The sequence below is a fragment of the Syngnathus typhle genome, linkage group LG12 (genome assembly GCF_033458585.1).
Source record: "Syngnathus typhle isolate RoL2023-S1 ecotype Sweden linkage group LG12, RoL_Styp_1.0, whole genome shotgun sequence".
Lineage (NCBI taxonomy): Eukaryota > Metazoa > Chordata > Actinopteri > Syngnathiformes > Syngnathidae > Syngnathus > Syngnathus typhle.
In genome coordinates this window covers 9500468-9525916 of record NC_083749.1, presented here as the reverse complement: position 1 = coordinate 9525916, position 25449 = coordinate 9500468, and the positions used below count along the sequence as shown (strand labels likewise).

General features: G+C 47.0%; 1 protein-coding gene, 3 long non-coding RNA genes and 1 pseudogene across 4 annotated transcripts; 1 reads left to right on the top strand and 4 right to left on the bottom strand.

The window, feature by feature from the left end:
- Positions 1–896: 896 nt before the first annotated feature.
- On the bottom strand, positions 897–6219 carry LOC133163884 (uncharacterized). Its single transcript, XM_061294168.1, has 17 exons — positions 6111–6219; positions 6001–6036; positions 5791–5925; positions 5582–5725; positions 5358–5489; positions 5137–5291; positions 4585–4708; positions 4459–4516; positions 4323–4389; positions 4123–4256; positions 4005–4048; positions 3767–3940; positions 3506–3660; positions 3302–3445; positions 2886–2974; positions 2638–2806; positions 897–2576 (listed from the first exon to the last, which is right to left on the bottom strand). Exons 3-17 carry the CDS (start codon positions 5858–5860, stop codon positions 2412–2414), a joined length of 1824 nt encoding a protein of 607 aa, XP_061150152.1. The 5' UTR covers positions 5861–5925; positions 6001–6036; positions 6111–6219; the 3' UTR covers positions 897–2411.
- Positions 6220–6352: 133 nt separating this feature from the next.
- LOC133163040 (uncharacterized) lies at positions 6353–6781 on the bottom strand. Its single transcript, XR_009716316.1, has 3 exons — positions 6726–6781; positions 6480–6650; positions 6353–6411 (listed from the first exon to the last, which is right to left on the bottom strand). It is a non-coding gene; the product is annotated as an uncharacterized LOC133163040 (long non-coding RNA).
- A 1430-nt stretch (positions 6782–8211) lies between these two features.
- Positions 8212–10200, bottom strand: LOC133162978 (uncharacterized). The gene is made up of 3 exons (XR_009716307.1): positions 9994–10200; positions 9242–9346; positions 8212–8405 (listed from the first exon to the last, which is right to left on the bottom strand). It is a non-coding gene; the product is annotated as an uncharacterized LOC133162978 (long non-coding RNA).
- A 3400-nt stretch (positions 10201–13600) lies between these two features.
- On the bottom strand, positions 13601–21450 carry LOC133163762 (uncharacterized). The gene is made up of 2 exons (XR_009716445.1): positions 21385–21450; positions 13601–20971 (listed from the first exon to the last, which is right to left on the bottom strand). It is a non-coding gene; the product is annotated as an uncharacterized LOC133163762 (long non-coding RNA).
- A 226-nt stretch (positions 21451–21676) lies between these two features.
- LOC133163789 (neuropeptide Y receptor type 2-like) lies at positions 21677–25316 on the top strand (annotated as a pseudogene).
- Positions 25317–25449: the final 133 nt, after the last annotated feature.

The window sequence follows — 25449 nt, the reverse complement described above, 5'->3', positions numbered from 1 at the left end:
ACAACTCTCGCTCTTAATATAACTGACGTGTCTTGCGCATCCGTTCTGCGCATCTGATCTAATCGGATGTCAAACGCTGCGTGTTCGCTTCTCTTCCGGGGGGGTGTTAATGGGACGTCAAACGCTTTGTGTGGCGGGCTCCATCTAGTGTGGAAACTGAGAAGCTGAGCTCAAGCTTCTTGTGCGGGCCATATTCAATTATGTTTTATGAATTTGCTGCGGGCCAATAAAAACTGGACCGTTAGTTTGGACACCCCTAATTTAGAGCAAAGAACTGTGTAGTCTGCCTGATGCCATTGCCTTTGGTCTTTTCTGTTCCACATGTAGAGTTATGTAGCTTGTTAAGTCAACCATAATATCGGATCGGTATCGGGTATCGACCGATACGCAAAGCCACGGCATCGGTATCGGTATCGAAACAGAAAAAGTCGGATCGGTGCATCTCTAGTAATGTCACCCTGTCTTTTTGTTCCACGACTTTGTCGGTCAGTCGTGTTGTTGGTTTTGTTTTCTAAAAAAAAAAAAGAAAAAAGAAAAAAGAAAAAAGAAAAAAAAATTTGTACCCATGTATCATGCGCACCCCAGATTTTAGGACAATAAATTCATTGAATTTTGCACACTATACACGGAATAAAAACGGTACAAGTTTTAAGATCCTACTTAGCATTAGCATGAAATTAGCTTCATAAATAAAAAACTGAGGATTTGTCTTTGTTATTTTATTGAACACACTTATAATCATAACATTGGAGTACATCATGGGAAACAAAGGTCAAGGGTCAAACAAAGGGACAAACACTGCTTAGGTTTAAATCAGTGGTTCCCAAACTTTTGCAGGCTGGCGCCCCCTTTGGCTCCCCAGTGAATTCCTAGCGCCCCCCTCCTACCCCCCCCCCCAAAACAAAAACAAAAAAATAAAACCATGTAAAATACAGCATTTTATCGCATTTCATAAATAGGCCTACTTAAGGACAAAAATGACAACATTGAAGGTATGAAAAGCAAGTTTACCCTCTCATGTATTCATTTTCTTCCATTTATTCACAGAAAATGGTGGCGGACGTGATCTAAGGCAGTGGTCCCCAACCTTTTTTGCGCCACGGACCGGTTACATGTCAGAAATATTTTCGCGGACCGGCATTTATATAAATAAATAATACATTTATATAAATAAATAAATAAATAATACATTTATAATATCATTACCATTACGTTGAATTAGTGGGAGCACTGAGTTTGTTTCTCAGAAACGAGCCGGTCCCATCTAGACGTAATCGGAGACAATGACACCCGAAGTGATTTAAGGTTTGTCTTTTATTGCAGGATGCTTGGTCTCCATGTGTTGAAGCAGTTTTGAATGCTTCACTGCCTGGTTAGTTAGCCTGTCGCCACATATTAGCTTTGCGGGCTCGACTGGGGAAACATGTCACGTGACCGGGACGAGCGTCTTGACCTGAATTAATTGATCGTCGATAAAAAAAAAAATTCTGTGCGGCTTGGCGGCCCGGTACCAAGTGACCCACGGACCGGTACCGGGCCGCGGCCCGGTGGTTGGGGACCATTGCCCTAACCAGCTCAACACAACACAACACGGCGCGTTCTGGCGAGTCCCCAATTTCATGTTGACTTGAACTCAAGATGATGTTGACCGCCAGAATGCGGTTTTTATTATAAGATAAAATTCTGAACATTACAAGCTTGAAATTACAAACCTGAGCTTTTGCTTTTGTAGCTATGCTGTCGTATCTGACTGGGCCAGAGCGGCGTGCGTGTTGTGTACAAATCGACTGCCGCCCCCCTACCGCCCCCCTACCGCCCCTTTCTTCCTCACCGCCCCCCCAGAGCTTTCCACCGCCCCCAGGGGGGCGGTACCGCCCACTTTGGGAACCACTGGTTTAAATCTTCAAGCCAAATCATGATTAAATAGAAAACACTCAAAAACATTTTTTTTTTTTTTTAGGGGCCATAAGCCCCAGACGGCGGCGGCGGCGGATATATGGATAGATACTTTGATAGATAATTGGAATTCAAAATGTAGAATTCAAAACAGGGCATTCAAAAACATTTTTTTTTAGGAGCCATAAGCCCCAGACGGTGGCAGTGGATAGATATTTACTTTATATACAGATATATAATTATAATTCAAAAGGTGGAATTCAAAATTGGTGGATAGATACATAGATACATATATAGATATTGTATAACACAAAAGGAATACCATTTTTTTTTCTAGATTTTTTTGCAGTTGGTTAACTGGATAGCTGCTGTAATTTTTTTTTTTTTTTCCCCCTCCTCACTCTCCTGAAGCTCAGTAAGTGCTTTGAGGTGTCAAGAAAACATGCACAAACTTAGCTCATCGGGCAGCGCACGGTACGAGACCGCCGCTGTTGGGTTGTCGTAGTTTTTCCGGCTTAGGTGGGCGGCGCCGCCGCCAGGCGGACGACCTTCAGCGACACGTCGCCATGCAGTCGCAGCAGCGTGATGTCTGCCAGTCGGAGGTGGCCCTGGTAGGCGTAGTGCAGCCGGTGGCCCCCGGCCAAAACGCGGAAGACGTGCTGGGCGCAGCTGATGACGATCTGAACGAGAGAGGCAATTAGGCAGGGGGGGCGCTGGCGAGTGCGCGGCATGGAGCGTTACCTTGAAGTCCACGCCACGTTGCAGGGGGATACGGGCAACATGCAGCTGGTTTAGCTGCTGGTCCGGGTCGCTGTCCAGTTGGGAGCTCAGCATGACGGTTTGGGTCTCGGCGTCCAGCTTGAGCTGCAGGATGGTTTGGTTGTCGGCGTTGAGCAAGCTGGCTTGGAAGCTGCGAGCGAGACACACACACACACACACACAGGCGTTGGCGGTTTGTCCAAACGATTGCCTTCTTTACCCCGGTGTACCTCTTGGTCTTGTCGTTGCCCAGCCCTTTGATGGTGATGGTACTTCCCACCTGAAGACCTTTCATCATTTCCAGGACAAGGTCTTTGCACTGCATTGGGCATACGCAACGGTATATTGCAATCCACGCATTTGGCCACAAGATCAAGAAGCAAGCGGCGAAAGCGTAGGTGTCAAACTCAAGGCCCGGGGGCCCAATCAGGCCCGCCATGTCAACTCCCATGATTTTTGTTGAAACCAATTTTGTGTGACTTTTTTTTTTTTTTAATGATTTGTATTCATCCTTTCCATTGTAATTTGAACAATAAGTATTTCATATGAAATACGGCCCTCTGAGGGATGCCGCAAGGGCAAAGTGGCCCGCGATAAAAATGAGTTTGACAACCCTGGGCTAAAAATGCGTTTGCGTGCCACCCACAGTTCCAGTCGACACCATGGACAAGGCCTTGGAATCGCCGCTTTCCGTCTCGGGCTCTCCAGCGGCGATGGTGTAATGCGCTTTGGGCATCTTGCACACGAAGCGATTGAGCTGCGTGCACAACATCCGCATCCAGCGTCCCGTCTGAAAGACAAAGGGGGTGGGTCGGTGGTTGTGTGGGTGGCTGCCGGTGCCGGTGCTCACCTGGAAAGCCGCCGCCACGCAGTTGTCGTCCAAGGGGAGCTCGTTGTTGGGCTCTCCGGCAGCCCAGAAGGTCAAGGTCACAGGGCGGCGGTCTGACCACACGAACATGCCGGGAACAGCCAGGTCATTGAGTCCGGTCCACGTGTCGCTGTCATCTGCAGAGGAAGGGCGTGACATCACACCTCCGAACATACGAGGCGAGGCGAGGCGAGGCGAGGCGAGGCGAGGCGAGGCGAGGCGAGGCGAGGCGAGGCAGCGTACCAAAGTACAAAGTCGTCTTCAGCCACTCCTGCTCCACTAGGGAACCCACGGACACCAGCTGGGCGCCAAAAGTCCCGCAGGCGTGCTGAGCCTCGGCCCAGGTCTTCTTGTCCTCAAAAATCTTGTAGCAGAAGCCGGCAAACTCCTCCCACTCAGGTCCCAAGCATCTCATCTCTGCCCATGAGACATCGCCAGGTGTCACGCACAAGTTTGACGCCACGGCGCTTCGGCGACTCACCTCCGTCGGCAAACGTGAAAGCCAAAGGCCCCTCTTGGTTCAATCTGCGGATCGATGCCGGCGCTCGCGTTAAGCCGGCGTCTGCCATCAGAGCGCGCGCTGAAAGCGGCCCACTCACTGTTTGGAGAGGATTCCGTTCTGTTCGGATGCTTGGAAGCTCTTCTGCGGCGGCGCTTTCAGCAAGGTGCACTTTCCTCCAGTCTTGTCAGCGATGACGCCGGCGTGGATGGCGGCGGCGCAGATGTGAGACTCCTGCGCTCACGCAAAGCGCCGCGTCAGAGCCCAGGAAGGCCAGCGGCGGGCGGCGCCGTCACGTACCTCTTTGTACCCCCACGTGCCGTAGACTTGGTGGTCCAACTTGGCGCAACCCGGCGGACAGAAGACCCTGCGGACGACACGGCCGTTGCGAGACTCGCACTTGATTGGAAAGCTCGGACGCGCTGCGACCACTCACGTAGTGGGCAGCTTGTCCAAGGCGACGTTGACGAACTGCTCGTCGCAGCTGATCACATCTGCGGACGCGAGAGTCACGGTTGGTTTTCCTATTTGACGGTGAGCGCGGCGCCGGCAGCTCGCTTACTGTCAAGCGCGCATCCCAAGACGTCAAAGCGGAGGCCGACGATCCATTTGTGATCCAGTGGCAGGATGCGGATGAACTGGGCTAGCATGGGCTCCATCAGGGTCTGAGTCGCTCCGGGGGAAAGCTGGCGAGAAAGACAAGGGTGAGAGAGCGAGACAGACAGACACAGACAGACAGAGAGACGGAGAGGAATAGAGAGAGACAGAGAGAGAGAGAGAGCGAGAGAGAGAAAGAAAGAAAAAGAGAGCAAGGGAAAGAGAGGCAGGAGAGAGACAGAGCAAGAAAAAGAGAGAAAGAGATATGGAGAGAGGGAGAAAGAGAAAAGCAGAGAGGAAAAAGAGAAAGAACGAGGGAAAGAGAGAAAGAGAGCAAGGGAAAGGGAGACAGGAGCGAGACGGAGAGAGAAAGAGGAGGGAGAAAGAGAGAGAGAGAGAGAGAGAGAGAGAGAGAGAGAGAGAGAGAGAGAGAGAGAGAGAGAGAGAGAGAGAGAGAGAGAGAGAGAGAGAGAGGAGGGAGAGAGAGGAGCAAGTTGGCTCACGGCTGCCAACTCACCATCTGGGAGTGGCCGGTCCAGTCCTGTCCGTCCAAACTATGGGTCATCTTAAACCTGGACCAGTGCCTGGAGGAGGCCCAAGGACACATCTGGATCTCCATCCCGGTCACTTTTTTCATCTCGCCTAAGTCCACCTCGATCCAGCTGTCCATAGCTGAGGGAAGGAAGGAAGAAGCCAGATTTAGTGTGTGTGTGTGTTGTGTCAGAGTTCTCCACGTACGCTTCAACGGTTTCCAGCAGCTTTTCCCATTGAGGCAAGCCTTGTCGGGGCCGAAGCCGCTCAATGAGGAGGAGGCTCTCAGCTTCAACTTTTTCAGGCTGCCTTGGGTGTTGCCTAAACTGTCAAAACACTCTTTGGACAACCAAAAATGTTATTCAGGGCCTCATGGGCTTACCTGGTTTGGCACACAACAATTCATTTGGCAAAGACGAGACGACACCTACCGTCCGTTTCGCAGGTGTAGACCATCTGGAGGTATTTGGAGACCTCGGGGCAGGGGTCCTCCTTCATGGGCTTGACGAGGCACTGGTGGCAGTTGTCGCACTCTTTCCTGTAGTGAAGGAGGGCACCTTCCACCGTACATTTGGCTGCGAGAGGGCACCAAGTTGACACGTCAGCTAAAGGACGGCCGACAGTGGGCGGGGCCGCCTACCGTCTGAGCCGCGTTGGGCCGAGCAGACGTTGCTGCTCCTCCGTCCGTAGAAGGCCGACTGGATGCGCATGACTCTGTCCTCGGGGCAAATGGCTCGGTTGTCGGCGTTCTCGCATATCTCTTGCTTGAGGAAACCTGCGGGCGGGCGGGGGCGAGTCAGGGCAGGTTAATTAGTTCTAGCGGCCATCTTTGCAAGCGGCAATTTCTTACCGGCGTGAGGCAGCGGAGCTTGTTGCGCTGTCGCCGCTGCAAGGACCAAAGGCAAACGTCAGCACGCCTTGAGATAGAGGGTCGCGGCCCGTTCCACCCCGCCCTCCTACCTCTTCTCTTGCAGATGTAGCCTCTCTTGATCTCGCACACGTCAAATTTCCAGTCGCCGTTGTCAATGAGAAAGGAAAGGCAGCGTCCCCCAACTTTGTCGCCATGGTGACCTGCAAGGGGGCCAACAGAGACTAAGCGCTAAGTTCCTGAATGGGAACATGAGCGTGGCTCGCCACAAACCGGCGCTCAGGTGGACGTAGCTGAACGGGGAGCCGTCGGCCCACCGCCCGCCGCTCTCGGCGAAGGGGGCGTCGGCGTCCAGCCACAGCGAGGGAGTGGTGAGCACGGCCTTGCTGTGACCTTTGAATCAAAGTTTCCACATGGTCGCGCCAAAACACAAGTGCAGACATTAAGACACACACACACACCGTGCACAAAGGCCTGCTCGTGAGAGTCCGTGATACTGAGCAGATGGGCATCGTGGCGGTTGCAGTCGTCGCGCGCCTCCTTCCAGCTTTTGAGCTGGTTCCCTCTCATCAGGTAGCAGAAGTCGTTGGCGGGGTTGTCCAGCCACTCCCAGCCGCATTTGTCGCTCCAGGCTGCAAGGCACAAATGGTGAGAATCGCCGCGGATGGCGCACGGGCGGGAACACGTGCCGCCGGCCCCTGACCCACCTGGGAGCGGCGGAGGAGGACTGGTGGACTTGGCTGCAAGGGAGCGCAAATGAGAACAGGCATGTAAACAAAAAGTACCCGGTGGTGACGGCGCGTGGCCTGCGCACCTTTTTGACAGATGTAGCGAAGCGTGTCGCTTTTGCCGCTATAGATCAGTCCAATTTCTGACAGAACACCGTATGGATCGCCATCTGGATTATTTGGGTGCCACAAGATGAGGTCCTGTGGACGACATTGGTGGCGCGTTGCCCTTATGCTTTCCTCACTCTCGACAACATTCTACTACTACTGTCATCATCTCGCAATTTGGCCAAAGTTTTCTTCTGAAAGGTGAACATTGAAAATAAGCAGTTTCCTTCACCATGTCGAAACAGTGTGTAAGCCTTTTTTCTTCACACTTGTCTTTTGATCACCAAATGATTCCGAGCGCGGCGGCACCGCTGCTGCTCACTGCTCCCCTCTCCCCCAGGGGATGGATTAAAATCAAACGCGGATGGGTTCAATGCAGAGGACAAATTTCACCACACCCAGATGTGTGTGTGACCATCATCATTTTTGCATTCTTGCCAACTCCAAACTTACCGTGAGTGTGTTACTTACTGAAGACATTTTGTCAGTCCACTCAAACTTGTTTGATGTTTTACGCAGTCCCAGCCAAGAATATTGGCCTGTGTGAGCTTGCAGAGGGAGAACTCAGCTTTAATGCAAGAAGAGCCCCCAAAACGTGATGGTGGCCCTTGGTGCTCACCCAGCATCCATTTGCCGTCTTCATGCGAGTGGACGCTTGCCAGGTGACCTCCCCGTGCGACGCAGTCATCCTCAGCTGCCTGCCAAATTTTTTTGGTCTCCAAGAAGTAGCGGTAGCAAAAAGGGCCGTAGAGCAAGTAGCCGGGGTCGCAGGCGGAAGCTGAAGGCCCAAAGTAAGATTGAGGAGAAACCTGTGACAAGGCGGCCAAGGTGCAGAAAGAAGCCACTCACTTTGCACCGGAGAGAGAGCCAAACGGTCGGCCTTCTTGGAGCACGGTTGTCCGTCCGGGCAGCCTGCGTGCGGAAAGACAACGTGACGGGCGGCGCTCCTATCCTCAACATGACGGACGAGCGGCTTACCGTCGGGCGAGCGTTTGCATATGTACGCCAGGGAGGACTCGCACAAGCCGGTTCTCCACTTCTCGGACTGGTCGTACCCAAATGCTTTTCGCTTGACGTAGGCGCAGGACTCCGATGTGGTGCTGTCGGGGGTTGGGGGGCAGCGACAACAATGCGGTCTGTCAGGCTTTTGTTGCGCGGGCTCGCTCCACAATGTGACTTTCTTACCTTACGGCTTGACGGGCATCCCAGTTGCTGTAGATCAGCGGCGTGTCGTCGGACCATTTCGGCTCCTTGCCTGACATTCGATGACACAACTTATGGCCGCATTCCTGCGGAGGAGACCAATCGCGGTTGTCAACCCAGGACAGACCCTCCTTGCATTTAAACTCACCAGGTTGGAGAGTCCGATCCAGAACGGGTCTACCCCCATTTTGCCCTTCACAAAATCTTCCTCGGCCAATGAGTTGAAGGAGACCAGGTCGCCGCCCTCCAGGGCGCAGTGTAAACGAGCCCCCAGCCAACCGTTGGTGGCTGGCATCTTCTTGTAGCAGCTGGAGCCGAACACCTCCCATCCGGAATCGCACGAAATGTCTGACGAGGGAGGGCACATTTGGTTGGCTATTCAGTCTGACACATCAGCGCCTGAAAACGGCGCTCTCGCGTGGTCGCGAGGGAGTAACGCATTCACAAGAAGTAACTTTCAAGTTAAACCCCGGCCGGGGGTAGTCCCTGATGGGGGTACACCTGCCGACACTGAGTTCGATTCTCACATATGACGTTGTGTGTGTGTCTGTGTGTCCAAAAAAAAAAATCAAGTTAAGCTTGTCAACTCACCCGCGATTTGCCTATTAATAGAGCGCTTTTTTTTTTTTAACTATACCCGAAAAACAAAATCAAAGCGGCCATAAGGTGCTTGAAGGTGAAACTTTGCAAAATGTGGCAAACTTTGCAAAATGTGGCAAACATTGCCAAATAACGCGTACTCACCGAACTTAGAAAACCAAAGAGCGAAAAACGTAGATAAACAAGACGCGACGAGAACACAGACGCAATCACAAAAAAAACAAAAAAAAACACGGCGGCGCTTTTACCCGTTATTGAAGGAAAACAAAAAGTAACGGCAGAAAAATATTAACGAGCTCGTGCGTGTCGGACGCAACAGACAACTTGAATCGTCTTTTCCCCGCAAAGCATTGCATGCAGAGTAGAAGCATTGTTTTGTGTAGCAGCGCGGAACAGTTGAGACGGTAAAAAATAAATCGAAAAAAATATGCAAGGGTGCTTGCTGCGCTCGACGCCTCTCCCAAGGCGCCACAATTTCAAACGTTAACCCCCCCCCCCCCCCCTTCAAGTTATTTTATCCAAATTGGCGCCTTCAATTCTTGCTATTTGCTTTGTTTTTAGATTTTTTCAAACATCCCAATTACCTCCACAAAGCGTAATCCAGGCGCACAACGTCAGCGCCAATGCCACCACAAGTGTGGGGAGGCTCATGATGTCCAATCGGGCAGCCTGGCCCACGCAGACAGAATCTGAAACAGAAAATGAAGCAGAAGAGGGAGTTGAAGGAGAACTTGAAGCAGAAGAGGGAGTTGAAGGAGAACTTGAAGTTGAGCAGAACTTGAAGCCGAAACTGAAGTTGAAGGAGAATCAAGGCGCCGGGTATTATCCAGGTCTCTGCAAATGGGCCAGTGGTGGGTAGATGCGGGTCAGGGGTACCTGACCGGCTTATAAAGCCGAGCAGGTAAGCTGACGCGCAGTTACGCACCAAAGCGCCAAGGTGGCGCAGCGGAGCGCGCTGCCCCATGCGACAGCTGCTGTCGCCCTTGGACAAAACAGCAGCAAGCCGTGGAGCAGGGCTTTCTGATGTCATTTTAAAGCCTTGCCCGAGGGCAGCGCCTCGCTCGCCCCGTTATCGTCACGGCTTTCAACGAAGGCGGAGAGTGTGCGAGTATTTGGTGGCAAAAAGAAGCGGGAAGAAGCATTTGCGCTGATCTAGTCCTGTCCCGAATACAACCAAAGTTTCAATGCCAGACGCGCAATCTACATAGTGCGACCTGCATAACATTTAGAAATGTATCAAAACAAAGCTGATTTGTTAAAATATATAACGACATTTATGTTTGAAAATGACTTCGACTTTTACTCATTCACTTGCAACCGCCAAAACTGCTAGCACCTGATTGGTTAGTAGGGGTCAGGTGACGGGGAATGCGAAAGTTGTGGCGGCGAAGTCCTGATAAAGAAGGAATCCGTTTCCGTCCTGGTTTTTCGTTTCACCATCATATACCTTGAAGAAAAAAGTGGACACAAGAAAACCAGATAACATAATTTGACCAAAGGAAAACAGAAATTTGACCAGTATGATTTGAATACAGCAATACCTATATAGACTCTGGACACAATAAATAAATAAATAAATAAATAAATAAATAAATAAATAAATAAATAAATAAATAAATAAATAAATAAATAAATAAATAAATAAATAAATAAATAAATAAAATAAAAAATAAAGATTGTTGTTAGGCTGAGGTGTCTTTATTGGCTCAATAATGAATCAAAAACTAGAAATGGGGACATTAGTGAACAGGAAGCGATGTCGTTTAGCTGGACAGGAAAACGGTGACCAGGCGGTGTCCCTCGGTGGTAGGGATGGGCGATACCAATGATTTTGGAGTCGATCCGATACCAAGTATTTCCTACCCAAAATACCCGATATTCGATCCGATATCGATACCGGAAGTGTAATTCCCGCCAAAAAAACAATTTAAATGCAGTGGCATTCTTGCTCTTGGAGAGTCATCTATTGAATTTTGTAGAAAAAAGTATTACGTCATGTACATGTATTATTAACCTTTTTAGACATTAGTGCATTAGTGGAAGATGGATTGGAACGGGGGGCGGAGGAGGAGGGCTTGGCTTGTGAGAAAAGGGGGCGGGAGCAGAGCAGAGCAGGACACGCCGGTGCAGCAGGCGGAAGGAAAAGTAGTGCTAGCATGAGTGCAAGTCGGAGCAGAAAAAAATGAGGAAAAATATAATTAAATAATTGTAAGTATCGATATTTTAGCTAGGGAGATCGATACTCAAAAATAAGCAGCCTGGATCGATATATCGATATTTTGGTATCGATCCGCCCATCCCTACTCGGTGGGTGAGTCCCTTCCCTACAAGTCGTGACTCTCGGGTGGGGGTCTGCTCCTGGCCCTGGCGTGGGTCTCGCAGTACAGTTGGCCTTCCACGAAGAAATAACCCTTCTGCTTCAGATTGACGTCGCAGTCGGCGCACACGAAGCAAGTCGGGTGGCGGAACATGTCGCGAGCCTTCACCACTGTACCACTGGACCAGTGTGAAAAAAGATTAAAAAAAATGCATAAAGCCGCCTGTTATGTATTGACTTGGAAGTGTTGTTTCTCGTTTGCATATTGCATTGTTTGGTATGCTCTACTTTTTGTTGCCCCTCTCCGTGCGGTGTGGAGGTGTGTTGGGTCAGCGGATGAATAATATTATATATATATAGGGATGGGCGGATCGATACCTAAATATCGATATATCGATCCAGGCTGCTCATTTTTGAGTATCGATCTCCCTAGCTAAAATATCGATACTTACAATTATTTAATTATATTTTTCCTCATTTTTTTCTGCTCCAATTTGACGACTTGCACTCATAATAGCACTACTTTTCCTTCCGCCTGCTGCACCGGCGTGTCCTGCTCTGCTCTGCTCCCGCCCCCTTTTCTCACGAGCCAAGCCCTCCTCCTCCCCCCCCCCCGTTCCAATCCAAACAAGCATGGCCACGGCGGCGGCCCAGTCCGAACGCAGGAGAAGTCTGGTTTGGGGATATTATATTTTACTTAATAACAACGAGGCAAAATGTGAAATATGTCACAAAACAATTAAATATTGTGGCAACACCACAAACTTGACAAAACATTTAAGCAAAATTCACCCCACGGTTCATGAAGAGCTGCAGTTGAAACGTGCCGCAGACACTAAGGCAGCGACGGAAAACCCTGCAGCCACACCGAGGCTAAGGTATCAAAGTACCTTAGAAGCAGCGTTTCAGAAAGGCAAGACATATCCAGGTATCAGGTGCTAACCAAAAATCGTAAGCATTTGTGGTTGATGTGCTATTTGAAGCAATAATTACTACGCTTTAGTCAGTCATTTATAAATAAAGTTTTCCCCTTTTCAATTTGTGGTCGAACGCCATACGTTTTATTTGTAACTCCACTTCCTATAAACAACACTAAAGTATTACAATATTAAATGTAAGTATCCAGTGGCTTTACAAATTGATAGTTTTGCTGCTCATGACGATTAAGCCCTGCATCTCTGTTGGTACCATGTCTCTTTTTAGATTATACTAAAAGACAAAACTTTTTCCCAACAGAGAGAGAGAGAGAGAAAAGTAAAGAATAGCTCCTTTTTATTAAAGTTATACTATTAATATGAATCTTCCACTAATGCACTAATGTCTAAAAAGGTTAATAATTCATGTACATGACGTAATACTTTTTTCTACAAAATTCAATAGAGGACTCTCCAAGAGCAAGAATGCCACTGCATTTAAATAGTTTTTTTTGGCGGGAAATTACACTTCCGGTATCAATATCGGATCGAATATCGGGTATTTTTGGGTAGGAAATACTTGGTATCGGATCAATTCCAAAATCATTGGTATCGCCCATCCCTAATGAATATCATTGTGATGAGGCTTGTTAAGGAAATAAAAACACTAACAAAAGTAACGTGAACCGGTGCTCTTTACAAAGGTTATGTAAGAGAATAAACATAACAAAATTGGCGACGAGACTGAAAAAGGACCCTAAGAATGCGGAGGAACGGACACAAGTGTATAGTGCTTCATGGACTTGGTTGTGTGGACGTAAGTTTCGTCTGCTCGCCCCGAATTCTGCTCTGATCAAGCAAGCCGGAGGTGAGGACTGTCGCGTTTCGGGCGTAAGGATTCAAACAACACTTTGTAGAGCAACTAGACGGTCTTTATTTGCGTCTCATATTCTTGTAAACTCGCAGCCATTCAACATCGCTGGAACACCCCCAACCCCAACTTCCTGTTTGGCCCTTCAGAATAAAACAGCAGTACAAACACCTAACACCACATCCCCCTTTCTTTGCAAACATGAAGACGTACTAATTCTGCATGAAGGAAAAACTTTTTCTTTTCTTATCACACCACTCTTAAACATTTCCTTTTTGTTTTCTTACATACATGCTTATAAATCCAGTTTTTGTGGCCTTGTGACAACACGGCCAAACCTTGTTCTGACAGGACTTGTTGCCTTTGGAGTTTGGACAGGGGACTCGCTTATGGTTGGTGTTGGTAAGGTATCCTCTGTTGGACTGATAGGAGCACTTGGGATTGCCCTCCTTGGTGTAGTTTCCGGCATTGGCAGTAGATGATGTCTATTCCTCCTGATGGCTCCGGAAGGACCTTCAACCAGGTAAGAGCGGGGAGCTGCGTGAGAAGAAATGACAGTCCCTTCACTCTTAGTGTCCGTGATCCATACAGGTTGTCCTGGTGACAGTTGAGGAAGATCTCTCACACGATGTCTCCTGTTGTACCCCTCACTGTACTTTAACTTCATCTCCCCTTCCCTCGACGCCACAAAGCCCTTGTTCGGTAGACTGGGAACAAGTAACGAAGGGAGCTGGGGCACTGGAGTGCGAAGTCTTCTTCCCATTAGAAGTTGAGCTGGGCTAAATGTTAGAGTGGTGCTCACTCTAACTTATTTTGCAAGAACCACTCGGAGACAAGTTAGTCGTTTTGGGCACCTGCAGGCGGAGACTCCATTCGTCACTGTGCGTACAGCAATGATCGAATGACGTCTCTCTCTCGCTTCCCACAAGACCATCTTTATTAAGAGAAAAAGGGTGGGGGTGACCATAGACTGAATAGACAAGTAAAAAAGGCCCTTGACCTCTAGATTAGCAGAGCAGGGGATGTTTTACAACATTGTGTAGGATGGAACAAGCTAGGTTATTTATTACTGGTTACACACCAACATAAGCATAAAACTAATCTACCAAGGTCATTCATTACTGGTTACATACATTCCAACATAATCATATGATCAAGATAGTTTTGGAAAACCCTGACATATCCCTCCTGTTCTATCATACGATTATGTGAACCAGATCAATCAAACATAAGTAAGAAAATATAAAGAATAACAAAAACAATAATAAAAAAAATCAATAAAAAACTGAGACGACAGCGGACGTGCTGGGGAACGTGTAGGGTGAAACATGACAAAAACAACCAATGATAGCAATAACTTCCAGCGAAGAAGAGGTTTTCCCTCAATACTCCAGTTCAAACTTATTGTGTGATCTAAAAACCTGCTGGCCGATGTTAAATCGCAGGAAAAGTCTCACACGGTCCCTCTGCCTTAGGCGACCAGAATGCTATCAATAAGAAAATATAAATAAAGCCACGATCCGTTCCGAATGATGTAGGACTCGTCCAATGGTACAGCCATGTTGGCAAGAGAGCCCTTACACCTTGAAATGGCTCTCCCATCCTGGCACACAGCGGTGATGTCCAAAGCTCCCATCCAGTTCCCTCCTGGAGAGCAGTTGTCGTGAATGCATCCGTGGGTCTTGTTTTCTTGGATGAAACACGTGTAGTCCATTCCAGGTAGCGTCCTGGTTTAGGCCACTTGTGGCATCTGTCGTCCTCCAACAGTCACATTGGGATTAATCCAAAATAGTTTGATCACAGATTCATTCCTGCGAGTCCAGGGCGGTAGGGGTAGCGTCACTGACTGACAGTACGGTGTTGATATCAATCTCCCATGGATGCCATACATTTCGCTTCAGTGACATTCATTGCTCTGGCCTCCAAGTGAACTTGTGTGGAGCAAGGGGAGTTTTTGGAAACACAGATAACATCCCACCTGTGTGTGCGCTCTCACAGCGACCTTCACATACCGGTACCAAGCGTTGGTTTCGTATGGGTTTCTGGGGTCTCATGACCAGTCCTCAAAGTTCTCATCGTGTGACCATCGTTTCCCACGGTCAACATTATCACTTGGTCTGTTCAGATGTGTCCATAGACCATAGCATGCTCCAACCACAACGCAGCAGAGGATCCACCTGGCATGTGGAGCCCCGTTGCTACTAAGATGACTGGAACACCGAGACATCCCCCCGCCTAGCGGAGTTGGGATCGTTGTTTGCAGACTTCGCCACCGTCCCAAAATGAGGGGTCCAGCACTCCTTGTAGCTTGCATTGGCTAAGGTGAATCCAGCTGGGTTGTTCAGCGATCTTCACTGCGGAGGGGGGTAGTCAGCAAGACTTGGAATCGTCCCTCCCACCATGGCTGGCCCAGTTCTTTCTTTTGATGACCTTGATGTAGACCCAGTCTCCTGGATTGATGGGGTTGTCGACCTGTGAGGAGGAAAGATCAGGCGGCAGTAAATTTGCATTTGACACATCCTCCAGCCCGAGGGCCCTGATCATGCTACCTATGTTCTTCATCTGCTTTTCGCAACTCCTGTAGTCAATTGTAATGCCCTTTTTAACGAGGCAGATAGGAGTGTTTGAAAGAAGAGTTTGAGCACTTCCTAATGATTCCTCCTAACCAAAGACCGTTCATGACAGGGGCTTTCCCATTTATTGCCTCCTGTCTTAAAGGAGATTCCCTTATCCATGCCGTCTTCTTCCTAACACGTTCACACACACACCGAGCGCGCACCCAAGGCTCAGACAAACGACAACAGCCTGACACAACTTTACAGAGATTACGCACGAACACAGACCACAGACAAAGGGATTCTATACATCTCTCATGTAGCTTCTTTTGATAGAACCTCCTATTGGTAACTGTATAGCGGACTGTTCTGCATATAATCCCCTACTCAACTCCCTTGCTTCTACTTTTCCATGTCGGTGCAGTTGTAAGTGATCCCTATTGCAGTCATTGTCTTGCTAACTGTCGCCTTGTGCGACTCCTATGCATGATTGTGTGAAAGTCAAAAATTGAACGTATCCAACTTTTTGACCACCCAAACTCCACTGTGGTGCAACGAACTTACTATTTTATTGAGTAGGTACATTGAGCAACCTAGCTTCCTCTTGACTGAATTCACTTTAGTCCAAGTGTCCTATTCTAAAATTTATCTAACTCAATTTCTACTTCTTATGCCTGATGAGCCAAAACATCAGATCTCGCTCTTGTTTCCTACCGTTTTAGCCTATTTGTCCTATCCAAATCCGTTCAGTCTCCGATTATGATGCTTTTCTCTGTAGCTCTACGCGTTATCAAATCTTTTATCAAATCTCCTCAGTTCTGTCAACCCTAGTGCACAATGAAGCTCCTTTCCACTTTACCCCAAGCCCCCCGAAGTTTTAGCACCGCCACAGCACGGAGTGCGATTTGGCCGTCGGACATTTCAAGTCCATATCTTTTGCCACACCTCACCCTCTCAAGATGGTGTTCTTTTGTTGTTGCTTCAGAGTCAACCCATCCATCACTCTCGAATGAGTCCATTGTTCAAATGAGTCCATTTTCAACATTGTGAGTTCCTCCGCTTCTCACTGTCTTTTCTCGTCCCCGAAGATGTCGTCTTTCTTCCCGAGTGTACTTGTCCCCCTACAAGTACAACAGTCTTTCTTTGTCCTTGCCAAAGGTCAAAGGTGCCTCAAAGCCAGGCACCGTTTTGTAGACGTCCATGGCTGCAGGCAGAGTCTCGGGATTGAGTTTTCAGGGATCCTGGCACTGGAGAGTGACAGACTGGGACATCAAACTTGTAAGACTATCTCCAAATGCAGCTGCTGCCATCCATTCACTAGTAACGTTTGTTTACCAAACTTCAAATTCTCCTAGTAACAGCGATCTCGTCTTTATATTGTAAGTCCTGCAACTCATCCTATTTTCGAGCTACGTTCTGTCTATAGTTCCTATTTAATGAGACAGTACATTGTCTTCAGTATCATTATTTAAAATTAACTCAACGAGGTCTGCGTTCCACATCTAGCCCTGATCTATGTCTTGACCTCTCAAACGTTATTACCTGTGTCATGCTTGCTCAAAAATGTGACTTAGAATATGGTGTTGTGAATTTCCAATCTCCCTGATCAAATTGGATCCCGCTTCTTAGCTCTTCTTTCTCATGCTCCTGTTAGCCCGCAACTGTCCAAATTAATAATGTTGTTTTCTTTTAACTGTCTTTCTGTTGAACCTCTAAATCTCTCTTGTTGCTAACCTATCTGCACCAGGAAGGGTCTTAAAGAAAGGACCAACAGATTACTCCCAATATCTCCTCATTATTTATGAGTTAGCCTCCCTTTCCTCACTCGGGTGCATATCTTGTCAGTTGTTAATGGAAACCAGATGTCTCGTGCCAATGAGATCATGGACCAAGGCCCAAACAATCCCGGACGAACCTGACCCGAAACATGACCCGGTCACACTTAGGCTTACTAGTGAGATATACATTGCATGATACCAGAATAGAATTTTACCACAGTATGACACTAAATGTATTAGAAAATCCATATGTCGTAAAGGTTTGTATTATTACTATCTTCCACTATCTGTCCTATTCACTCCCTCCTTCTGGGGCTTGGCAACGCCCATGCCTCACACCTTGACAAACTTTTTGGGAGGATGTGTTCTTTACTACATATGATTCCATCATTTAATTTGACTTTCTTTCCAAAACGCTTCTCAATTTCCCAGTTCACACATCTTCTGCATGTGTTACTGGTTCTCCAGTTTCTTCTCTAGTTAATCATTAATCCAAAAGCTATGTTTTTCATTTTAGCATTCAATTTACTCAAAACCACTCTTTCAGCAAAGTCGCTCTACTAATTTTCCATAGTAGTCGCAGCTTCAACCATTCAACCTGTATTTTCCTATCATTCAAGGCAATCATTCATCAATGCTCATTTGCATCTCACACACAGTCTCCAAAAAGGAGTCTTACCATCACATTGGTCTCAATTCATCCAAGTTCACCACACAACATCCATATACCATTTTCAACTCAAGGTTCCTGATAGAACAATCCACCAATCCCAAAAAAACTCAACTCAAAAAACTACTGGCAAATTAATCTGAAGTTCTCTTTGCTTTTAGATTTAACGAACTCAATTTCTCAGATTTAGCTCGCATATAGCAGTTTGTATAATTCTATAACACCATCAATCAATTATTTCTATTAAATGTAGCATTGCAATGTCTTAAATTCACAATTTTGCTTCTTCCAATCCCTGAAAGCATGTTCTGTCGTTTTTTTTTTCAAATTTCTCATGAGGGCTACTCGCCATGAACTCATCTAGTGTGGATAAATTTCTGCTCGCAAACACATTTTTCTCTTTTCCTCTCATTTTTATCTTTCCAAATCGTTTCTGTTCTGCGGTGCAAATTGGATAGACCACAGTCTAACAAATTTCTTTACACTGAAAGTTTAGCCAATCTTCATCATTTTAACACACATGCACAGCTCTCGCGCGCGTAGGGCAGGTCCCAGCACCAATGATTTGTCACAGGCTGGCCATTTCCTGTGGTCGATCATGAGCTAGTACCTCCCACGCACACAAGGACAGTACATTCTAATTTTTTTATTTATCTTCAAGTTGCATTCATTTACCACTTGATTTGCAAATTCCAACTTTAGTGTACACACACAATTTGATCCCTGGTAATTTGTCGTTGGGCATACAAACAGCATTGTCATACTTCTTGCATGGACAGGAGCTCTAATAATCCAAAAAAATTTCCAATAATCTGACAATGACATGTTTTGCTGTCATATGGGCATCTATTCTTTCTTTCTCTGTATTAGCATGAGGGGTCAAAGGAGAGGAAGCTTGTCATGCTGTAAATGTGACTTTTCCTCTGCCTCTTCCTCTGCCCCTTGACTGGCACCGTTTTTCTTTTTCTAAAACACTCTCTTGACCAGTGTCCACGTTTCCCACAGTTCCAACAGTTGTCAAAATCTGATGGGGGTTTTGAATTATATGGTGACCTTCGGCCTTGTTGGTCTCTCTCTCTTCCTCTCCCCTTTGGGAACTTTGGGAGAAGATCGTTGTATCTTCATTTAGATCATTATCATCATCTAGATGAAATACATCAGAACATTTGCCTTTTTGGATAACTTTTTCAGCATGCCTGTCCCACTGCATAGTTGTTGTATACAAGTTTTGCACACGAGCGGAATGCCTCTCTTGCTCTTCTGCTTGAGCTGCGGCTGGAGCCGTGGCCGGGACAGTGCGCCTGCGCACTGTGGCCTCATTGTCTTCCGGCCTGACAAACATAGTCGCAGCACTTTTCAACTTTCTGTCTTTTGGATTTATTCTCTTCTCTCTTGTGAAGCTTTCAACCACAGTCTAGCACAATTCAACTCTCTCTCTTTTTTTTTTCCACTTCAGCATGTATTACATACAATCAAGAAATCTACTCGCCATGAACTCATCTCCTTCAAGAGCTAGAGATTTATCGTTCCTTTTTCTCATCTTAATTTTAATTTTTCCAGTGGTTTTTTTTTTTTTTTTTTTTTTCAATCTCTTTTTATTTTCTTTGAGGATCCTCAATGCAGGTTTAAATTGACCTTCTAACAAATTACTAGCCTGTGTTATTGCCGTCGATCAATGCTAGAACTGCTTTTTGGTCAATTTATCCTACCAGTCACACATTCAACCACACAAATTTCTTATCCCTGCCTACGCGAAGTCCTCTTTTAAAAATAAAAGAGCTGCTTCATCCGGATGGGGGACTCTACAACACCCCTTCCTTCCCTGGGAACTAAAGACAACAGTCCTGTTACCCAGCCCTGCCAACGCGAAGTCCTCTTTTTAAAAAATAAAAAGAGCTGCTTCATCCGGAGAGGGGACTCTACAACACCCCTTCCTTCCCCGGGAACTAAAGACAACAGTCCTGTTACCCAGCCCTGCCAACGCGAAGTTGTACCCCTTAGAACAGTGGTTGTCAAATGAGGGTACACGGAGGTACGTGAGATTTTACAAAAATATATGAAACAGTTTGAAAACCACTGCTCCAGAAGAGCCACTTCATCCGGAGGGGGACTCTACAACACCCCCTCCTTCCACAAGACTTCTTATCTTCTGTCTTGCCTATTTTTATTCCTGTGCACTTTTACTTTTACGCGTTTCATAGCTCGAACAAATCAAAGCCGTATCTCATAGCTCGGACAAACCAAAGCCGTATCTCATAGCTCGGACAAACCAAAGCCGTATCTCATAGCTCGGACAAACCAAAGCCGTATCAGCGCTTTTTAAAAAAAAAAAATTATTATTATTATTATTTTTTTTTTTAACTTACGTGTCTCCTGGTTCGTTGCATCGCCGGGTCCCGTCAAATCACCTCTGTCAGACGAAGGCAGACCTAAGATGCTGGCCCAGCGAAGAAGTTCTCTTCCCAGGACTTTCTTTTCCAGGTCCTCCTAATGGACGCTGGCTTGTCGACAATGCAGCACGTCTTCCTCCGTCAGTCAGATGGTGGGTATGAGGGTCCCGGGTTTCGGCACCAAAATGTTAGAGTGGTGCTCACTCTAACTTATTTTGCAAGAACCACTCGGAGACAAGTTAGTCGTTTTGGGCACCTGCAGGCGGAGAGTCCATTCGTCACTGTGCGTACAGCAATGATCGAATGACGTCTCTCTCTCGCTTCCCACAAGACCATCTTTATTAAGAGAAAAAGGGTGGGGGTGACCATAGACTGAATAGACAAGTAAAAAAGGCCCTTGACCTCTAGATTAGCAGAGCAGGGGATGTTTTACGACATTGTGTAGGATGGAACAAGCTAGGTTATTTATTACTGGTTACACACCAACATAAGCATAAAACTAATCTACCAAGGTCATTCATTACTGGTTACATACATTCCAACATAATCATATGATCAAGATAGTTTTGGAAAACCCTGACACTATATCCATTAGCCAAAGGGGTCGCTCTGTAAGCTAAAAGTGCAAGATACGGGTCTTTTGCCTTCTTGAGTAGTCCCTTCACCGTCTGGACATGACGCTCAGCTTCACCATTGCTTTGTGCAAACCTTGGACTGCTGGTTACATGTCTGAAACCGTAGGCTGCAGCAAAATCTTTGAACTGTTGGCTAGAGAACTGAGGTCCGTTGTCACTGTAGAAGAATTCCGGAATACCATGTCTGGAAAAAATTGACTTTAGGTGTACTATAACTATAATATTTGATGATATTATTATTTTTTACTATAAATGCCAACAAAATATTTCATTTATAGTTTTATTACACGCAAAAAAGTTCTTATTTGAATTGTTCTTTTTAACAGGCACAGTACATATTTGCAAACACAACCATATCGTGTGGTTCCTACGCAGGCAGGGCACTGGTATGTAACCGTTTCTGCTCCTGCTCCAGCTTCTGTTGATAATTTTGTGATCTGATTTCCCAGATGTCCTTCAATAGTTACTCCCAGTAAATGTCAAGAAAATGTGTTCGTTATCATACATTATCTAAACAATTGCATACTTTGACTATTATATACATTTCTATGTATGCTGACACAAATTGTTTTAGAAATTGTGGAGGAGAGGTTGTACCTTATTCTGATGAATCTCAGCTCTGTATGGACACACTGCTCTCCAGCTATTTATACTGTCGCTCTGAGACTCCACTATCATTGCTGCATTCATGCATGCATGCGTGCATGTTTAAGTGGCCAAATATATGACAGTGCAGCAACAGACATTAAGTGAAATTGCCCATAGATAGTATCATGTTGAGTTTGACATCTTGTAAAGATATGGTACTCAGTGTTGAGTCATTCTTTCAGTTGTGCAATGATGTAGGACTATAATAACATGAAAACAAACAAACAATGGATTAATCAAGATGGTGATTTACCGTGAAATCCTGCCTGGCTGTACAAATTCCTAAAGCAATAGTAATTACTATTGCACCAAATAACCTAGCCACTTGCAATTTACTTTATCTTGAATTGTGGTTTGCATATTTACGTGTTACTGGCAGACATACTAGTACATGTTGTGGTGAGATACAAATAGATGTGTACAGTCCGTACTCATGTCTCATCTAGGAGATGAGACATTTGATACACCCAATGTGGGTTCATCAAGTTCAGTCCTAGTCCAAAAAACCTTAAGCAGGAATCTTAAATGTGTTGAATGACACTGAGATGTCCCGGATTTTTGTACATGTCCAAAACGTGTATTTCAGTTTAATTGTTGCGTGCCTACGTCCATAAATTTGTACAAAGATTTATTAGTGTAGAAAAATGACATAGCATACTCATTTGCGGTGGTTGTGGGTGAACAGAGGCGGCTCATTCGGAATGGTGAGGGGGAAACGGAGAGTATATACACTTATCTATCCTCTATAATTCCCACTTTCTGACTTTAAAGTCAGAATTCTGACTTTATTCTCAGAATTCTGACTTTATTCTCAGAATTCTTGTAAAGTCAGAATTCTGAGAACAAAGTCAGAATTATGACTTTCTGCTGAGGGGGGCTGTGACGCGCAGTCGGAGCTCGTCGCATTTCCAGTCGGCTTCTCAGTGGAGACCAAGCTTGCGTCTGCTTTGCGTCTTTCCTTCCCGTCATCTGCACATGGACCTGGAGAGCAAAAGAACTTCACGTCAACTTGCACATTGAGGTAAGCTGAAAAGAAAAAAAAAGAAAAATACGCATGACACATTCTGTCTTATTGAAATGTGTCTGGAAAATGATGGCACCTTCCTTGCCAGCACTTTTTGCAAATCCTTGAAAGCTTTTAAAGATTGTGTGAAAGTAGCTACGCCGGTGAAATCAAAATGTCGGATTTGGAGGTCCCGTGTTCAAACCCTCTGCTCACCTTGACCGCCTTGTTCATCGGCTCCTCAGCCTCAAAGTTTCACACAGATGGGTCCATTGGGGACCTCCAGTGCTGGAGTTTACTCGCGTTTACTTTCCACGAATATCTATAGTTACAGACTGACGTTATATGTTGCTTCCGCAGGCCAGCCGGCTGGCCGATGGGGTCGCCGCAACACGGACGCGGCAAATAAGGCACTGCGGCTGTCGGCACCCAAGTCCTACGCTAACTGCTGTTGGGCCAGCATGGGAACGGTGCCCGTTGAGAACCAGGCGGCCTATCCGGGCCTGGAGGACAGCATCCACCTGCCCTCCGTCCGTCCGTGTGGCGCTCATCATGGCGTACGGCCTCATCATCGCCCTGGGCGTGGTGGGCAACACCTTAGTGATCCACGTGGTGTTTCGTTTCCGCCGCCTGCGAACCATCACCAACTTCTTCATCGCCAATCTGGCTCTGGCCGACCTCCTGGTGGCATCGCTATGCTTACCGTTCACGTTGGCGTACACCCTCCGTGAAGAGTGGGCGTTCGGCCAGGCGCTGTGTTTCGCCCTGCGTGCACGTGTCCACCATCACGCTGAACGTTATTGCGGTGGACCGCCTCCGCAGCGTGGCACGTCGCCCGGATGGCGCGCCGCGGATGTCCCGACGGGCGTGCGCCGCTGTGGTGGCAATCACCTGGGTGGTCAGCGTGCTCTTCGCCAGCCCGCTGGCCATCTTCAGAGAGTACACCACCTTCCACTTGGCGCCCGGCAAGTCCATCCAGGTGTGTGGCGAGAAGTGGCCCGAGGGGAGCGGCAGCGCCCCCTACAGCCTGGCCATGTTGTTGCTGCAGTACGGCCTGCCGTTGCCTGTCAACACAGGAGCCTACGCGTGCATCTGGAGCAAGGTGAGATCATAGTAAGTTTTATACATCGAGCACCACCTTGAGAATATTTTGCTCTCCAAGTACTGCTGTAAAGACAAAAATAAAAAATATAATATAGCGACTAGCTTTACTGTAACATTTTTTCCAGTGTAGAAAGGCCCTATAGCTTAATCGAATAAAATAAAAAAATGTTGCTTTGCTGTCATCTTGTTGCACAGAGGAACTAAGAACCCTAATTTTCAATTTCAGGATGGTCCTAAAATGAACTGTAGTGTTGGGATAGAGTCCCGCTTCAAATAGTGCTTCGGCATACATTATGATAAAAATGCTAATACCTTTATTTTTGTGTGTTCCTCGGAGCTAGCTGAACGCCACCCGCCTGTCGCGCGCCCACCGCCGCCGCCGTAAGACCACCAAGATGCTGGTGACGGTAGTGGCCGTCTTTGGCGTCAGCTGGCTGCCGCTGCACGCCTTCCAGCTTGCCGTGGACATGGACGGCCGTGTGGTCTACATGGACAACTTCAAGCTGCTCTTCAGCGCCTTCCACGTGGTGGCCATGTGCTCCACCTTCGTCAACCCCATTCTCTATGGCTGGATGAACAGCAACTACAGGAGCGCCTTCCTTGATGTCTGCACGTGCTACAGGCTCTTTAACATCCACAAAAAGATGAACAAAATGGCCCCTGCCCCAGCTTACTGTTTTTTTCCGTGTATAGTGCGCCTCCCATGTATAATACGCACCCTAAAAATGGCATGCTGATGCTGGAAAAAAGCCTGTACCCATGTATAATACGCACCCAATTTTTATGAATTTTTTTTTTATGAATTTTTTTTTTTTTTTTTTTAAGTCCCAATGATCATCACACACGCAGGGAGGCAATGGGTCCCATTTTTATAGTCTTTGGTATGGTCTTAACTAGGCTGGATGTATTTTTTTTTGTTGGCGTTGATTTCTCCGACTGCCATAAACGCACCACCGCGCTCCGTGCGCGCACGGGAAAGAGGCGTGCGGATGTGAAAAAGGCGGCTCTGTATGGGAGAGACGTTGAAGAGGAATAAAAACACCCTTGGAAACCAAAACTTGCCCCTCGTCGTGACTCGGAGCCGCAACAAATGTTTCGGATTTGTGTAGGGTACATTGTGACAGACAGCAAACGAGCAGGTGATCGAGCAAGCCTTGTCTGATACCAGAGCATTGTGTTCGTATGGAGCGTGTTTGAAGTGAACAGCAGAGACGAAAGCAACAAGGTAAAGTGTTGTGAAATAAAATATTACCTGTAATACGCATTTGCTGATTGAAACTGCTAATTAAACTGTGAATTGAAACTAATAGGTGGAGAACAGAACTCTCGCTCTTTATAGAGCTGACGTGTCTTGCGCATCCGTTCTGCGCATCTGTAATGGCGGCCTCCGTATGATACCCGGTTTGCGTGTGTGCGCGTGTGCGCGTGTGTGCGAGAGAGAGCGAGAGAGAGAGTGCGAGAGAGAACGCTCAACCGTAGCGCGCCGCCGACCGCCCAACTGCACCGCGCTGGTCGCATTATTGTGACAGAGCCGTCGCTGAAATTTAGAAGATATTTTTAAAGTCCTGATGTACTTTCTAAAATTTAAGTGGACCTCAGTGCGCACTGCGCAGGGAGCTTAATTTGGTGCAGCGCGCCGGGCGCTCACTGTCGCATTGCTTAAAGAGCGCCTTTGTGTTTTAGGATGAACAGCAGAGACCAAAGGAACAAGGCAAAGTGTTGTGAAATAAAATATTACCTGTAATACGCATTTTGTTATTTGCTGATTGAAACTGCAAATTAAACTGTGAATTGAAACTAATAGGAAGAAAACAACTCTCGCTCTTAATATAACTGACGTGTCTTGCGCATCCGTTTTGCGCATCTGTAATGGCGGCCTCCGTATGACGTCCGGTCCGCGATGGAGA

Excerpts from the sequence above, each read along its gene's own strand:
- LOC133163884 (XM_061294168.1), bottom strand. The coding sequence starts at position 5,860 with ATGCGCATCCAGTCGGCCTTCTACGGACGGAGGAGCAGCAACGTCTGC. Across the intron at positions 4,517-4,584 it reads CTTGGGATGCGCGCTTGACA|ATGTGATCAGCTGCGACGAG; the intron begins GTAAGCGAGCTG and ends TCGCGTCCGCAG. Across the intron at positions 2,807-2,885 it reads GGCAACGACAAGACCAAGAG|CTTCCAAGCCAGCTTGCTCA; the intron begins GTACACCGGGGT and ends TCTCGCTCGCAG.